At 35.9% G+C, this 17954-nt stretch overlaps 1 protein-coding gene across 1 annotated transcript in view; it reads left to right on the top strand.

Annotated features, from left to right (window-relative positions):
- Positions 1-17954, top strand: part of SLC5A8 (solute carrier family 5 member 8) — a 56323-nt gene that overhangs the window by 31757 nt on the left and 6612 nt on the right. The window contains exons 11-13 of the mRNA XM_047743238.1: positions 7282-7368; positions 10393-10598; positions 17243-17346. Coding sequence (XP_047599194.1) covers positions 7282-7368; positions 10393-10598; positions 17243-17346 — 397 coding nt within the window. The remainder of the gene's footprint in view (positions 1-7281; positions 7369-10392; positions 10599-17242; positions 17347-17954) is intronic.

The raw sequence follows: 17954 nt of genomic DNA, 5'->3' as shown, positions 1-17954 counted from the left end.
ATCCTCTCTTTTATCTAAGTCTCTGGGCTAGCTTCTCTGTGTTAGAAAAGTCAGCTACATTTCCTCCTCCTGAAGGTAATGGCCTTATGAAGAAGAGGTTATATACTGCCCAGCAGTATAAGGTCACCTGCTCTCCAGGGCCTGGCACTCCAGAGAGTGTTTCCACGGTGTGATGCATGTACTTTACTTACTTTGCTGTTGGGCCCTGGCCACTTTATCCTTCAGATCAATTGTCTACAGATACTTTCTTTGCCTATTTTGAGTAGTATTTGTTCCCTGACCTGAATATAGGGAATTTTAACTACTGGTACTCTACTCTGCTTATGAAATGAGTCCTGTTGTCACAGCTGAGGGGCAGTGGAGGCCAGTTATCTTTGTTCCTGGAGGGATCTCTCCATGAATGCTGCCAAGAAGAATAAATAACCTCCCTATTATGTGCCCCAGGCACTCTTCAGATTGCTGTTTCCATGCTGTATGTTTGTACGCTATTTTCCCTGCCTTCTCTCCAAGAGTAGCCCCGATTCCCCTGGGTTCACCTCAAGCCAAACACACTAGTCTTTAAAACTCTAGGTTTTAAGCCCTGCTGGTTGCAAGAACTCATGAAACTCGGCCCCTTCACTTTCCAAACCAATCGCTGTAGGGAATCATCTTCCCTGTGCACTCCGCTGTGTGCTTGTCTGTCTCTTGCCCTTCTCTGGGACCACAGCTCTCTCTCTACCACAGTGGCCAAGATCTATCTCTCCCAAACCATGTCTCCACACTTCCTACTTTCTGCCATGTGGCCTCATCTCTACCTTTAGCTATGGAATTTGTTGTTCTTCCAGTCTTCAAGTCAATTTCTGGGGTATGTATGATGATTTGATAGTTATCTAGTTGTATTTGTGGAACAAGGGGAGCCTGGAGTCCTCCTACTCAGCTACCGTCTCCCTCCTTATCCCAATATTTAATTTTTAAAAAGCGATTATAAATGATATTGTACTTTTAATGTTGGTGTCCATGTGTTTGTTAATATGTAGAAATACAATTGATATTTGTATATTTGTGCTGTATCCTGAGACCCTGCTGAATTTATTTATTAGTTCTTGGGATTTTCTACACAGATAGTCATGTCATCTTCAAAAAGCGACAGCTTTATTTCTTCCTTTATAATCTGTATGTATAGCTTTTGTTTCTTTATTGCACTGGCTTTAACTTCCACATCAGGTTGAATAAGAGTAGTAAGAGTAGACACCCGTTCCTTGTTTCCCACTCTGGATGAGGAAAATATTTAGTCTTTCACTCCTAGATATAATGCTAGCTGTAAGATTTTAGTAGATGCCCTTTACAAAGTTGAGGAAATTCCCTATTTCAGTCTTTCTGAGAGTTTTTAATTATGGATGAATGTTGAATTTTGTCAAGTGCTTTTTCTGCCTTGATTGATGTGGTAATACGATAGTCTTCTTTAGTCCTTTGACATGATGAGTTACATTGATTGATTTTCAAATGCTTAACCAGCCTTGCATTCCTGGAATGGTGTATAGTTATTTTTATATATTTCTGATTCTATTTGTTAATATTTTGTTAAGGATTTTTGCATCATGAGAAATGTTGATCTGTAATTCTTTTTTTGTAATGGCTTTGTCTGGTTTTGGTATCATAGACATTCTAGCTTCATAAAATAAAGTGAGAATAATTAATCTCTATTTTCTTAGAAGATTGTATAAAATTGGTGTTAATGATTTAAATGTCTGGTAGTATACTCTAGTGAAACCATCTGGGCCTGGGTATTCCTTTTTTGGATGTTTTAAAATTATGAATTAAATATCCATAAGTTATAGGTCTATTCAAATTATATGTTTCATATTGGGTGAATTATGGTAGCTGTATTTTTAAAAAATTGGTCCATTTCATCTAAGTTGTAAAGTTTGTGTATGGGGAGTTGTTCATAGTATTCCCTTATTCTATGTTTGGTGTCTGCAGGGTCTGCAGTGTTATTGCCGGTTTTATTCCTAATGGTAATTTTGTCTTTTTTTTTTTTTCAGTGTTGCTAGAGGCTTGTCAACTTCATAAAAATTTCAAAAATCTACCTTCTTATTTATTTATTTATTAAGATTTTATTTATTTATTTGACACAGAGAAAGAGACCACGAGAGAGGGAACAGAAGTGGGGGCAGTTGGGGAGGGAGAAGCAGGCTTCCCTCTGAGCAGGGAGCTCCATGCGGAGCTTGATCCTGGGACTCCAGGATCATGATCCAAGCCAAAGGCAGATGCCCAACGACTGAGCCGCCCAGGCACCCCCTACCTTTTTATTTCACTGATTTACTCTATTGTTTTTCTATTTACAATTATTGCCTTTTGTTCTTTTCTTTAGTTTTTTCTTCTGTTTGCTTTGGGTTTATTTTGCTGTTCTTGAGATAGGACCTTAGATTATTGATTTGAGACTTTTCCTCTTCTATAGTGTTTGCACTAATTGCAAAAATTTTCCTGTCAGTATTAATTTAGTTGTGTCCCATGACTTTTCATATTTTGTATTTTTAAGTTTCCTTTGAGATGTCCTTTTGACCTATGAATTATTTAGAAGTATGTTACTTAGTTTCCAAGTATTTAGAGATTTTCCTATTATTTTTCTGCGATTGATTTCTAGTTTCATTCCAATGTGATAAAGAGTACATTCTGTATGATTTTAATTATTTTAAATCTGTTGAGGTCTATGTTATAGCCCAGGATATGGCATTTTGGTATATGTTCCATTGGCACTTAAAAAGAATGTGTACTCTGCTGTTAGGTGCAGTGTTCTATGAGTATCAATTAGATCCTGCTCATTGATGGTGTCATTGAGTTCTTCAACATCTTCTGATTTTCTGTTTAACTAAAACAACTTTTTTATCAATTGGTGACAGTGGAATGGTGAATTCTAAACTATAATTGTGTATTTGTCTATTTTCCTTTTAGTTCTATCAGTTTTTAAAAAAATTTTTTTTAAATTTCTTTTCCATGTTTGTTTCATGTATTTTGAAGTTCTCAGTTGGTGCATGTATATTTAAGATTTCTGTGTCTTGGTGAACTAATTATTTTATTATTTATGATGTTTCTCTCTGATAATTTTATTTTATTTTATTTTAAATCATTTTTTAAATTTATTTTCAGCATAACAGTATTCATTGTTTTTGTAACACACCCAGAGCTCCATGCAATCTGTGCCCTCTCTAATATCCACACCTGGTTCCCCCAACCTCCCACCTGCCCCCACCTCTTCAAACCCTTCAGATTGTTTTTCAGAGTCCATAGTCTCTCATTGTTCACCTCCCCTTCCAATTTCCCCCAAATCCCTTCTCCTAACTCCCGAGTCCTCCATACGGCCATACCATCCTGAACGTGCCTGATCTCGTCTAATAATTTTATTTATCTAAAGTGTAATTTATATGATATTAATGTAGTTACTCCTACTTGCTTTTGATTAATGGTTGCATGATACACCTTTTTTTCATCCTTTTACTTTGAGCTTGCTTATATTAAATTTTAAGTAAGTTTTTTGGAATCAGCATATAATTGGGCCATGTTTTTAAATATATCCTGCCAATTTCTGACTTTTAATTGGTATATTAGACCATCTTCTACACTTAATGTAATTATTGGTATGTTAGGGTGTATGTATGCCATTTTTTGTTTTATGTTTGTTCTTTCTCTTTTCTTTCCTTCCTATCTTTCTATAAGATACTTGAACATTTTTTAGAATCCATTTTTATTTTTTTTCAATTTTTTATTTTTTCAGTGTAACAGTATTCATTGTTTTTGCACACACCCAGTGCTCCATGCAATCCGTGCCCTCTCCAATACCCACCACCTGGATCCCCCAACCTCCTACCCCCTGCCTCTTCAAAACCCTCAGATTGTTTTTCAGAGTCCATAGTCTCTCATGGTTCACCTCCCCTTCCAATTTCCCTCAACTCCCTTCTCCTCTCCATCTCCCCTTGTCCTCCATTCTATTTGTTATGCTCCACAAATAAGTGAAACCATATGATAATTGACTCTCTCTGCTTGATTTATTTCACTCAGCGTAATCTCTTCCAGTCCTGTCCATGTTGCTACAAAAGTTGGGTATTCATCCTTTCTGATGGAGGCATAATACTCCATAGTGTATATGGACCACATCTTCCTTATCCATTTGTCTGTTGAGGGGCATCTTAGTTCTTTCCACAGTTTGGCGACCGTGGCCATTGCTGCTATAAACATTGGGGTACAGATGGCCCTTCTTTTTACCAGATCTGTATCTTTGGGGTAAATACTCAGTAGTGCAATTGCAGGGTCATAGGGAAGCTCTATTTTTAATTTCTTGAGGAATCTCCACACTGTTTTCCAAAGTGGCTGCACCAACTTGCATTCCCACCAACAGTGGAAGAGGGCTCCCCTTTCTCCACATCCCCTCCAACACATGTTGTTTCCTGTCTTACTAATTTTGGCCATTCTAACTGGTGTAAGGTGGTATCTCAATGTGGTTTTAATTTGAATCTCCCTGATGGCTAGTGATGATGAACATTTTTTCATGTGTCTGATAGCCATTTATATGTCTTCATTGGAGAATTGTCTGTTCATATCTTCTGCCCATTTAGAATGCTAGAATCCATTTTTATTTATCTGTATTGTTTTGAGTTTGCCTCTTAGAATAGCATTTTCAATTGTTGCTTTAGGTATTACATAAACATAATACAATCTACTTGTTTTGTCATTTTACCAATTTGAGGAGAGTGTAGAACCTTTAACTCCCTTTATGTCTGTTTACCCAGTTTTTAATACAGTTATCAAATATTTACTCTACATGCATTTTGAATAACGTTAAAGTATTATAATTTTTTTTAAACAATCAAATATAGCTCAGGAAACTCAAGAGGAGAAGGAATGCCTATTATATTTAGCCATATCTTTGCTTATTGTATTCTTTCTTCCTTCCCGATGTTCCAAGGTTCCTTCTTTTAATAATTTCTGTTCTGTTTAGAAAACTTTCATTAGCCATTCTTTTAGGATATGTCTGCTGGCAAAAATTTGTTTCCTTTCATCTGAGAATGTATTGATTTCCCTGTATTCCCAGAAGATGTTTTTGCTGGATATAGGATTCTGTGCCAGCAGTTCTTTTTATCCAGCACTTGAAAAACATGTGCCACTTTCTTCTGGTCCAGTATTTCTGATGAAATATTTCTGCCACTCTAATTGTTTCCCCCTACAGGAAAGGTATCATTTTTCTCTGATCACTTTTAGAACTTTCTCTTTGTTGTTTTCAGAAATTTATTTCAGTGTGTCTTGGCATCTATTTCTTTGTGTTTGTCCTGTTTGGAGTTTTTGCAGCTTTTGAATCTGTAGATTTATATCTCTTGTAAAATTTGGGAAATTCATACATTATTTCTTTGAATGCTTTTTAGCCTCACTCTTTTCTCCTCTAGGACCCTCATTACCTGTGTTAGATTTTTTGGTATACTTGCACAGATCCTGGAAACTCATTTCATTTTTTTAAAGTCCATATTCTCTCTGTTGTTCTGATTAGGTAATTTCTATTGGCCTATCTTCCAGCTCACTAATTCTTTCTTCTGTCTCCTCCATTCTGCTGTTGAACCCATCTACTAAGATTTCACCTAGTATTTTTTGATTCTAATAATTTCCATTTAGTCCTTTATATCTGCTGTGTTTTTGTTGAGACATTTTATTTATTTTTTCTCTAAGACTTTCTATTTTTTAATTTATTTCAAGCATGTGTTAATTACTGAAGCAGTTTTATCATGGCTCTCTGACACACCTGGCCCTCCCCATGATCCAGAAAGTTGAAGGTCACTGTTGAGCAAAGCATGTCCTCCAAACTCCTGCTTTAGACCTAAGGCTTGGGTCCATTCTGTTTGTTTGCTTGTGGCATACCAGTTGTTAAAATAGTTTGATCTCATCCTGAGTATATGGATGAATGAATGAATGAATGAATGATAGATATCCAGAAGCTCCAAGCTTATCTAACATATCTAAGCCATAACCAATAAAACTCCTCTGAATATGCTTTTCTCCATAGTCTGCATTATTGCTTCTTCCTCCATAGTCTACTTTATTGCTTATAACTCTTATCGTGATTGATTCCCTTCTTGTATATCAGTTCTGGCTGAGTATCTGTAGTGAGGTGTCCTAATAGTGTCATCATAACTCCAAGCCAGTTCTTCCTTGCTTCATCTCTAACCAAGGTATTATTTCCTGAAACAGGCTTTTTTTTTTTTTTTTTTTTTTTTGGTATATTCCTTATACCTCTAAAACTAGCTCACAGGTCATACTGTCACAGCCTGCCTCATGGGCCATATGACTTATTTCACATTTTTCATTGAAGGCTGTCTTCCTTCCTACTGGGCTTTGGTCAAGAGAACTTGTGAAATCACTCCCTAGGATTATATTCTGAGCCCATATCCTCCTCAAACACTAGTTCTTTGTCAACTCTATCCACACCACTACCACAAGGTAGACTTCTTAATTGTTTTTAACCTATAACTGCCATCTATATTCTATAAAATTTTCTTGACTTGATATTTTTTCTTTGATTTACTGATTCTGTTATCAAGCCCCTTTACTCTGTAGACAATGTGTCCTCTAATCCTTCTTTTATGCTTCTGTCCACTCTTAAAAATTAACCATTGGCTTACTGGGAACTCACATCTTTTGGAATTTTCAGGTTTTGCATTTCTCCATTATTCACATTGTAACTTTTTTTTCACTAGCATGATTTTGGCATCTATACATCAAAGCAAAGGTTTCAGTTAGCCAATTAGATTTTAAATCAACATGATTTGAGCAATCTTTTTTTTAAATAATCATATTTTTCATTCTAGTTCCATTCCTAGGGAATCAAGGATGGCATTGTGTTTCATTGCCATCTCTGCTCACTTAGCAGTACTTATCCACAGTTTTGTTTTACAGAAGATTTTGAGACTGTCAAAGCACAAAGGAGTGGCGTGATTGATTATTATCACTTGCAGAAACAGTTGGGAGAAGGAGTGTCCCTCTGGGCTTATGAATTCATATAGGTGTTCCTGCTCTCTTGTCGTGACTCTACCTTCTTTATATTCTGCTTCCTTTATTGAGGATACCTGAATGAACAAATGAATAGTTGAGACTGAGAAGCAGAAGCCTTCAAGTTCTGATTACCTATTTGTCAATAACAAGGCTGCCATGATTTTTGGGAGGATATTGATAACTTTAAATCCTCATTCTGACGAAATTACTTTGAAACACTTTAACTTGGTATTTGAGATTGCTAGTTACTGATTTTTATTATTTTTGTAGGCAGCACTCAGCATATTTGGCATGGTTGGTGGACCACTTCTGGGCTTGTTTGCTTTGGGCATTTTGGTTCCCTTTGCCAACTCAATTGTAAGTATAAAGAGTGAATATGTGTAAAGCTTACTTTCCCAACTATAGTAGCAGCTCTTTAATTTTTTCTTAATTTGAAAGATATAGTTCCTTTGATATCTGTCATTAGTGACTTGATGGCTTAAATTACTCATATTGACTTTGCTGGAATATAAAATAAAGTGCTATGCACTGGGATCCTGCATATGTGAAACTAAATGGAAACTGCCAAAATAATATATATTATGAATATTATATAGCTAAATCATATAATATTACAATATAACTATATAACTAAGCATATAATATTATAGAATATATAATGTAAATAAAGGATATATATTATGAAATAATACATATTATGTTGTACATTATATGTAATATATATTATGAATATTACATAACTAAAGGAACATTTTTTGTGGATTTTTCTCTTTTGCCCTTCTTGGAAGTCACTAGGGTTTCTATAAATATTTTTAAAATTTAAAATAAGTTAATTAACATATAGCATATTATTAGCCTCAGAGGTCACTAAACTCTACCTCTAAAAATCACTAGGATTTAAAGAAAGGAGATCAACAGGCTCAGATGTGAAAGAGTTAAGAGCAGTAGAACTGAGGATACCTGTGAATAGTCAGAGTACAGCAAAGGGAAGTAATAAGATAAGCTCCTCACCATCTTGACCAGAGAGTTTATATTCCTGATATTTAAAGCAATAGTTCCAATATCATGGTTCTGGCCCCAAAGGGGTGATCATAATTGGAATAGTATCCAGAATGAGGTAATACCTCTCTTCTACACAGACATTTTTGTGCTTTAAAGTGCTAAATTTTGTTTGGAATAAATGAAATTGAAATTGTTTCTCTGAAAGCCAGGAGAAACTCCACTGAGTAGTCCTGCTATAAGCTGAAGTTCAGGAAAAACTGATAATGTATGTATGGTTGTTTCATACAGTCATAGAATAACTGCAGAACTATGACTTTGAATTTAGAATTCCATTTTCTTCATCATTATGGATTGGTAAGATGGCTACTCATAAAGGCCATTACCATTATTATTAATAAGCACTGGATGTTATACACAAGCAATGAATCATGGAACAAAAACTGATGATATACTGTATGGTAACTAACATAACAAACATAAAATAAATAAAAAAATAAAAAATAATTCTTAAGGAAAAGAATTCTTAACAGATGGTAACTACACTTGTGGTAAACATAGCATAGTGTATAGAGGTGTTGACTCACTGTGTTGTATCCTGAAACTAATGTAACATTGTGTATCAACTGTACTCAAATAAAAATTTTTTTAAAATAATTATTCTCAAATAATTGTCAATGAAGTATCATATGAAAAGCTAGTTTGGTAGAAATTAATCACAATGAAAGAATAGTTTGTATCTACCTCAGAATGTTGAAGCTTTGATTAGACTCTGCATTATTAAATGCACAGTGGTTTACTGAGTGTCTGAAACATTAAGAAAAAAACTGATTTGGTTTTTGACATTTACTGCCACCATGGGTTGCCTCCAGAATAGCTATAGCAGACTTGGTTCCATATAACATTTTCTGGGAAGTATGATATTATTATTCCTGTCATAGGAGGTACCTCTTTTTACTATACTCACATTGTTCATCAGCAGAGTATCTACCCTTGCTTTGGAATGGACTTCCTGCCTTCCTCTCTCCCTCCATCCTTCCCTCCCTTCCTCTCCTTCCCTTTTTCTCCTTCCCTTCCTTTGCTTTTCTTCCTCCTTTCTTTTCCCCCCTCCTTCCCTCCCTTCCTTTCATTCATTCATTGAATATTTATGAGCTAAGCACTGTCCTGGGAATAGAGAACACTGAATATTTTTGTACTCGTGGGCTTTATAATTTTGTGGATCTTTGATCAAGTCATGTACAATGCTGAGAAGCAAGTCTGGCTTGTCAACGGCTGGCCACACTACTATTCCAATCTCACATTATTGAAAACATATTTATTGCATGCTTGCTATATGTCCAGCACTCTAGTAAGTGCTGGGATACCAAAACCAAAAAAATCTAATTCTGCTTTCAAGGTTCACTACTTAATGAAAGAGCTCATAGTGTTTGTCCCCAACATAAATCTTCTGATCTTGTCATCAGCCTTCATCTTATCCCATCAATACACCATTCTTTTTTCCTACCCTATGATTTTGCTCGTGTTCTTTCCCTTACTTCAAATCTCCCCTGTCTTCTCTATGGGGAGCCCAAGGCACAGGCTGCCCTGTCTGGTCAGTATTCTTGAAAGAAGGGGGAAATTTTCACCACAGAGGAAGAGGCCCACCAGCTCAAGGTTTGCTTTTGTCCCCATCATTTGGAACTAGGGTTTAAATCATTCAAGGTCCAGCAGAACATCTGGACTGCTGGTGAAAAGCAGAAGTGGGGAACCCATTTTCCAAAGTTGAGAAACCAAATGTCTTCAGAGGGGATATCTCTTTTTGTCTTTAGAAATACTTGGTGTGGTTGTATGCACCATTGCAGTCATTTGTGAAAACTGCTTCCTATTTTCCTCCTAGCTACCCTGAAGCACAATTACAATCATGCATGTTGTTAAATATGAGAATAAACTCTGTGTCTGCTTTCCCCTTCATAGTCTTTTGTGCATTTGGCATACTGTTTGTTCACAGGTTAAGCAAAAATAAAGGGGACAGTTGGCCTGGGGTCAACCATGTGATTGTTGTAGTTCTTTGGGTGTGAAGAGAGGAGGACGCCAGAAAAGACTGCTAGCCATGGAAACAGAGTAGAAGGAATAGAATTATGAGATTAGCAAAAAGAAAAATGAGCAGGTTGAGATAAGAATATGGAAAAGGAATGGAGTTACTGGATCCCCAGGGCTCTGAGATGAGGGACCACTGGCTCATGCTGCCCTTGACAAGAAGCAAGGATCTTGGGGGAGAAAATGATTTTAGGAGAGAAGCTGGTAAATCTGGCTTGGACCATGCTAAGTTTAATCTTCTGACATTAATTTCTGTCTCAAAGAAAACTACATTATTTTTCTTTTAAAAACATTCTTGTTTTACAGGGAGCAATCGTTGGTTTGATGGCTGGATTTGCTGTTTCTCTGTGGGTTGGGATTGGAGCTCAACTTTATCCTCCACTGCCTGAGAGAACTATGCCACTAATCCTTGAAACCTATGGCTGTAACAGCACACACAATGTGACAAATTGGGTGACAACCACAGAAATGCCATTTTCTACTAGCGCTTTTCAAGTACACAGTGTGGAAAGGTATTGAATTAAGCTTTATAATGTGATATTTTAAAGAAATGCATGTGACAGGTAGAGAACCCCAGTTGCCCAGTTGCTGCAATTTTCCCTAATTCTGAAATGGGTAGAGCCCTTGTGGCTTTCTGGCTATAGTATTTTGTTTGGTAACAGCAAAAATTGATGTATGTTCTTAATTTTAATAAAAACCTCTGCCTCACTTACAGATCTGAAGAAAAATTGAATAATAACCAAAAAATTCTGTTATGGTTAAGTGCTACCAAATATCAGCTCTAGTTGAATGAAAAATCATCTTGGTGAACTAAAGTGTTTTAAAATGAAAAGCAAAATTATAAAAGAAACACTGCTTATATAGGCTTTAAGTATAGCCTTTATAGTCTAAAGCTACAATCATCTAAATATGTTAGATCATTGCTGTTTGTTTAGATTTAAAGATTCCTGATCTTTAGAGCACTGGCAATGAGTTGCAGCTGTGATCAACTAACTCACTTGCTGGAGTTTTCTGTATGCGGTATACTTTTGGGCTCTGGGTCCTTATTTCATCTGATTTAATGAAATGATGTAGATCTATAGGTAGGTTAGTGTTTTATAATACAGTAGATATAAGAGCAAGATTTCTTTAATGGACAATTAGACGTCTAGCCTTAAAACCTAAATCCTTTGGAGATATGCAAGGAATACAAAAATGAGGCTGCTGCCCCCAAATTATTGCCCCCAGTTTCAGCTTTCCTGGAATGAAATCATTAAAGACTCATTCCCTTTGGGTCAAGATGTGCTGTCTCCCTTTTAAACTGGAAGCACTCCTGAGAGAAGGAATGTGATTTATTATTAGTGATTCATGTTCAAATCATGAGTTCCTAACTACGAGAATGCTTGCCAATGGAAGTTCAAGGCTGATAAATGCTGCATGGGTAGAGAGAAAAGGTAGTTCCAGAACCTGAGACATTTTGGAGGGAGTTTTGACTAGGTGGAGTGCCATGGGGTGAGGGGCAGTGAAATGCCAAAAGCAGTTTGGACAAGCATGAAAACACTAATGTTTGTGTGTGAAGGGGGTAGTTGTTAGAGTCAGAAAGGGAGAAAAAAAATAATTGAAGGGTACGTGGGAGGACATTCAGGATATACTTCTTGTTTCACAATTTTGCTTAGCATTTGTCCTGATTATGTAAATATCTCTCTTAATTTAACAGTCTGAGACAAAATAGTTATTTGGATTCTGAAACAAATAAATTAGCTGAAGTTTAGTATGTACCTGGTACCATAATGATTACTTTTATATGTTAGCTTGTTTATAAAATAACAGGTAATAAATAAGAATTTCTAAGAATAAATGATATACTTAGGTCTGGGCTGGCCGTTTATGTAGTATCACAAGAAAGTAGTCCCCTCTTATTCACTGTGATTCCTGCCCTCCAGGAAGTTATAGTCTAGCTGGAGAGAGTGTGCTAATATACACAAAACAATTAATTCAGTAAGCACAGTAAGTATAAAACTAGCACATGGTAAATAGTAATAAATACTTGATGAAGATCTGTTAAAAGAATGAATATAAACAAAGTTGGAGTGATTAGCATCAAGACTTTAGAGAGGTAGTACTACTTGAAGGATACAGAGGTTGGCTGGAAGGAGAGGGTCTGGAAAGTCACAGAAAATGACCAAAAGGGAAGTTGGACAAGAAAATAAACACTTAAACAATACCTTCTGGTAAGTGGTATTCATAGGTGATCAAGAGAGGCACCCTTCCTGGTAGAGTCAAAGAAACCTTCTTAGAGGAAGATTAATCAGGTGACCAGGGTTGGACAGAAGGGACAGACAGAAGTGGTGCATATTGCACCAGTGGGGAAACAGTATATCCAAAAGCATGAAGGTCTGAAGCCACATGGTATTTTAGGAAATCATACATAGTTCAGTGTCCCTAGAGTACAAGGGGAATAAACTACACAGCTAAAGATGAAACAAAATACTCTTTGGTTGCCTAGATAACATGTTTCCATTACCTAGATACAGTTTTTATTCTTTAAATTCCTTAATGCTTGATGGGTATATATTGGTAGCCCATCATAGTTTAAAAAAATTTTTTTTAATTTGACAGAGATCACAAGTAGGCAGAGAGGCAGGCAGAGAGAGAGGAGGAAGCAGGCTCCCCGCAGAGCAGAGAGCCCGATGCAGGGCTTGATCCCAGGACCCTGGGATCATGACCTGAGCTGAAGGCAGAGGCTTTAACCTACTGAGCCACCCAGGCGCCCCCCATCATAGTTTTAATTTGCGTTTTCTTTATGATCAACTACATTCAATACCTTTTTTTTTTTTTTAAGATTTTATTTATTTGACAGAGAGAGATCACAAGTAGGTAAAGAGGCAGGCAGAGAGTAGGGGTTGGGGGAAGCAGGCTCCTTGCTGAGCAGAGAGCCTGATGCAGGGCTGGATCCCAGGACCCTGAGATCATGCCACCCAGGCGCCTCCATTCAATACCTTTTTATTACATGGGGTTGTTTGTTTGTTTGTTTGCCATTTCCATTTGGATATGTACTTTTGTGACTTGGTTGTTGAATTTTTTAATCCAGCTTTAAATGGATTCTCATTTATTTTCTTATTTATTTGAGAATTTGTGATATATTCTAGATAAAATACATATTTTGAAATATTTTTCTCCTGCTTTGTGGGTTGCCTTTTTACTCTTGTAATGATACTATTTTGGTGGTCAGAATTTCTCCATTTTAAGTCTTTTTTTTCCCCTTTCAAGTTTTTATTTAAATTCCAGTTAGTTAACACATTATGTAATGTTAGTTTCAGGAGTAGAATTTATTGATTCATCACTTACATAGAACACCCATTGCTCATCACAAGTACCCTCCTTGATGCAATCACCCATTAAACCCATCCCTCCACCCACCTACCTTCTAGTTCTGTATAGTTAAGAGTCTGTTTTATGGTTTGCTTCTATCTTTTCCCCCTCCATGTTCATCTGTTTTCTTTCTTAAATTCCACATATGACTGAATACAGTATTTGCCTTTCTCTGGCTGACTTATTTTGCTTCACATAATGTACTCTAGCTCCATCTCTATTATTGCAAATGACAAGATTTCGTTCTTTTTTTGTGGCTAATATTCCATTGTGTATATGTACCACATCTTCTTTAACTATTCATCAGTCAATTGACTTTTGAGCTCTTTCCATAATTTGGCTATTTAGTTGAAAATGCTGCTATAGGGGCACCTGGGTGGCTCAGTGGGTTAAGCCTCTACCTTTAGCTCAAGTCATGATCTCCAGGTCCTGGGATGAAGCCCCATGTCGGGCTCTCTGCTCAGTGGGGAGCCTGTTTTTTCCCTTATCTCTCTGCCTGCTACTCTGCCTACTACTTCTGATCTCTCTTGGTCAAATAAATAAATAAAATGAAAAAAAAAAAAAGAAAATTCTGCTATAAACAGTGAGGGGGACATGTATCTCTTTACATCCGTATTTTTGTATCCTTTGGGTAAATACCTACTAGTGCAATTGCTAGATCATAGCTTTATTTTTAAGTTTTTGAGGAATCTCCATTCTGTTTTCCAGAGTGCCTACACCAGTTTGCTTTCCCACCAACAGTGTAAGAAGGTTCTCCTTTCTCTGCATCCTCACCAATATTTGTTGTTTGATGTGTTAATTTTAGCCATTCTGACAGGTGTGAGGTGATATCTCATTGTAGTTTTGATTTGTATTCCTCTGATGATGAGTGATGTTGAACATCTTTTCATGTCTGTTAGTTATCTGTATGTCTTCTTTGGAGAAATATCTATTCATGTCTTCTGCCCATTTCTTAATTGGATTGTTTTTTGGGGGTGTTGAGTTTGATAAATTTTGTATAGCTTTTGGATACCAATCCTTTATCAGATATGTCATTTGCAAATATCTTCACCCATTCTGAAGGCTGCTTTTTAGTTTTGTCAATTGTTTCTTCATTGTGCAGAAGCTTTTTTATCTTGATGAAGTCCCAGTAGTTAATTTTGCTTTTGTTTCCCTTGTCTCTAGTAAGAAGTTGCTACGGCTGATGTCAAAGAGGTTGCTCCTGTGTTCTCCTCTAGGATTTTGATGGTTTCCTGTCTCACATTTATGTCTTTCATACATTTTGAATTTATTTTTGTGCGTGGTGTAAGAAAGTGGTCCAGTTTCATTCTTTTGCAAGTTGCTATCCAGTTTTCCCAACACAATTTGTTGAAGAGACAGTCTTTTTTCCATTGGATTCTTTCCTGCTTTGTCAAAGATTAGTTGGCCATATAGTTGTGGGTCCATTTCTGGGTTTTCTACTCTTTTCCACTGATCTATATGTCATTTTATATCAGTACCATACTGTCTTAGTCACTACAGCTTTGTAATATAACTTGAAGTCCAGAATTGTGATACCTCCAGCTTTGCTTTTCTTTTTGAAGTTTGTTTTGGCTATTTGGGGTCTTTTGTGGTTCCATACAAATTTTAGGATTGTTTGTTCTAGCTCTGTAAGAAAAATGCTGGTGATAATTTGATAGGAATTGTATTAAATGTGAGATTACTTTGGGAAGTATAGACATTTTAAGAATATTTGTTCTTCTTATCCATGAGCATGGAATATTTTTCCATTTATTTGTGTCATCTTCAGTTTCTTTCAAAAGTGTTTTGTAGTTTTCAGAGCGTACCTCTTTCACTTCCTTGTTTAGGTTTATTCCTAGATAGCTTATGGTTTTTGGTGCAATTTAAATGGAATCAGGTCCTTGATTTCCCTTTCTGCTGCTTCATTATTGGTATATAGGAATGCAACTGATTTCTGTACATTGATTTTGTATCCTGTTACTTTACTGAATATATGTATTAGCTCTATCAATTTCTGGTGGAGTATTTCAGGTTTTCTACATAGAGTATCATGTCATTTGAGAATTAAACCAAAAACTGTAACAAGAGATAAAGAAGGACAGTATATCATAATAAAGGGGTCTATCCAGAAAGAAGATCTAACAATTATAAGTACTTATGCTCTCAACTCAGGAGTACCCAAATATATAAAACAACTGATAACAAATTAAAGGAGATTATTGGTAATAATACAATAACAGGAGGGGATTTAACACCCCACTTATACCAATGACAGATCATCTAAACAGAAAATCAACAAAGAAACAATGGCTTTGAATGACACACTGGATTAGATGGACTTAACAGATATATTCAGAACATTTCATCCTAAAGTAGTAGCATACACATTCTTTTTGGGTGTATATGGGACATTTTCCAGAACACATCACATACTAGGTCACAAATCAAGCCTCAATAAGTATAGAAAGATTGAGATCATACCATGCATATTTTCTGATCACAATGCTATGAAACTTAAAGTCAACCATAAGAAAAATTTGAAAAGACCACAAATACATAGAGGTTAAAGAATATCCTACTAAAGAATAAATTATCAGACTATATTGTTAGTCCTTTGTGTGTTCCAATTAAGAAATCCTTGCCTATCCTAAGGTCATAAAGAGATTTCTCTAATTTTTCATTTAAAAGCTTTATTGTTAACTATTTCCATTAATGAAATGTAATCTGCTTTGGAATTGATTTCTGTAGGTGCTGTAATCAAGACTCATTTTTTTCCCATATGGATATTCAGTTAACTAAATACCACTTATTGGAAAGACCTTCCCTTTGCCCCATTGCAAATGAGTATCAAATTTAACTAAACCAGATACTATCTTCTTGGTCTGTTTCTTGATTCTCTATTCTGTTCTATTTTGTCTGTTTTTCCACCAGTAATAGTGCATGATCTTAATTTCAATAGCTTACCTCAGTGTGTTTCCCTTCTTTCTGGGATCTTGGCCTCTCAATTTCTAATTGCCTGCCTGCCCTATTCCTCCACTTTTTAATCCATTGTTCTTAGCCAGATGTGTTCTAAATCAAGCTACTCTATTAAAGCTAAAAGTGGGATTCTAGAACAATCATTTTAGAAACATCAGGTCATGTTACTCCTCCATTTAAAATACTGCCACAAGTGCCATTGCCCAGAGTAAAACCCAAACTTCATACAAATCTAACTACAACAACAAAAAAGACCTCTGCCTTCCTCTCGTCTTGTATTTCTCTTATGTTGCTAATTATGATATAGTCAGCTGGTGTTTACCTCTGTCTAGGATGCTTTCCTCAAAAACTTCTTGTTATTCATATCTCAGTTCAAATGTCGCTTCACAAATGCTTTCTCTGACATTAGGGTATAGTTCGTTCTTTCCACTCTGTTTCACATTACCTTGTTTTATTTTCCTTATAGTGCTTTTCACCAGTAGAAATGATTGTATTTATTAGCTTACTTATTTACTGTATTTCTCTCCCCATTAGAATGCAAATTTTATGGGGGCAGAAGCCTTATTAACTTTTTTTATGGTAGACTTTCCAATGACAAGAACAGTGCCTGGGACATAAAGCAGAGTTGAATGAATACAGATGGACATTTAGTATTATAGCGTATGGTCAAGATTAAGTCAGGCTTTTAATTCTTGATCCAATAAGACAAAGATGGAACAGTAGTTTATGACATTAAAAACATTGTTAAAAATTTTATTTTGACTTTGCCATTCATGAAAATTATCGACACTGCTGTAGTTGCTAGGAGCATTACATAAAATCTTACAGTTATGCTTTTGTTCTTTCTTAGGACTCCGCTGATGGATAACTGGTATTCTTTATCATATCTATACTTCAGCACTCTGGGAACTTTGGTAACGATATTCATGGGAATGCTAATCAGTTTACCAACAGGTAGGTATCTAAACATTAGTATTGCTGTATTTACCTAGATATCAGTTTTTACTATATCTCTTTTATAGCTATTTATGTTATTTTTCTATAGTCCTGTTAACAACTAGGTTAATTACTTGTTCCATTTTCCTCATGGGAAATTTGAATGCCTGTACTTGAAAGCAGAAGACCCTATTAGAACCTTTGTTCTGCCACTCACTAGCTGCATAAACTTAGGGAAGTCCGTATAGCTACTCTGAGGCTTAGCTATCTTATGTGTAAATGAGGATAATGGCAATTGACTTGCCTTTCTCACAGGTTGCTATAAGAAAAAATAAAGTGCTTGACAAAATTGTATGTAGCTACTGCAATGCTAGGATTCTACATGTATTATTACAACAGTCCTGTGTCATAATATTTTCATTGTCCTATGCTGGCTTTTTGTAAACTGTAAAGAAGTATACAATAGGAATGATCATTACAATCTTTACCTCTGAACATAGTGTGAGGCTTTTTTCACATGTCCATAAATTTTAAAATGTTGTTTAAAAAAACATATTGATAATACACATCTTATACACTGCTTTCTGGGATTGCTATAGAGCTGTTACCCTGGGACTTCATTTTGT

Source organism: Lutra lutra, chromosome 8 (assembly GCF_902655055.1).
Source record: "Lutra lutra chromosome 8, mLutLut1.2, whole genome shotgun sequence".
NCBI classification, from domain to species: Eukaryota; Metazoa; Chordata; class Mammalia; order Carnivora; family Mustelidae; genus Lutra; species Lutra lutra.
Note: the sequence above shows the minus strand (reverse complement) of the source record. Positions and strands in the feature narration are given on the sequence as shown.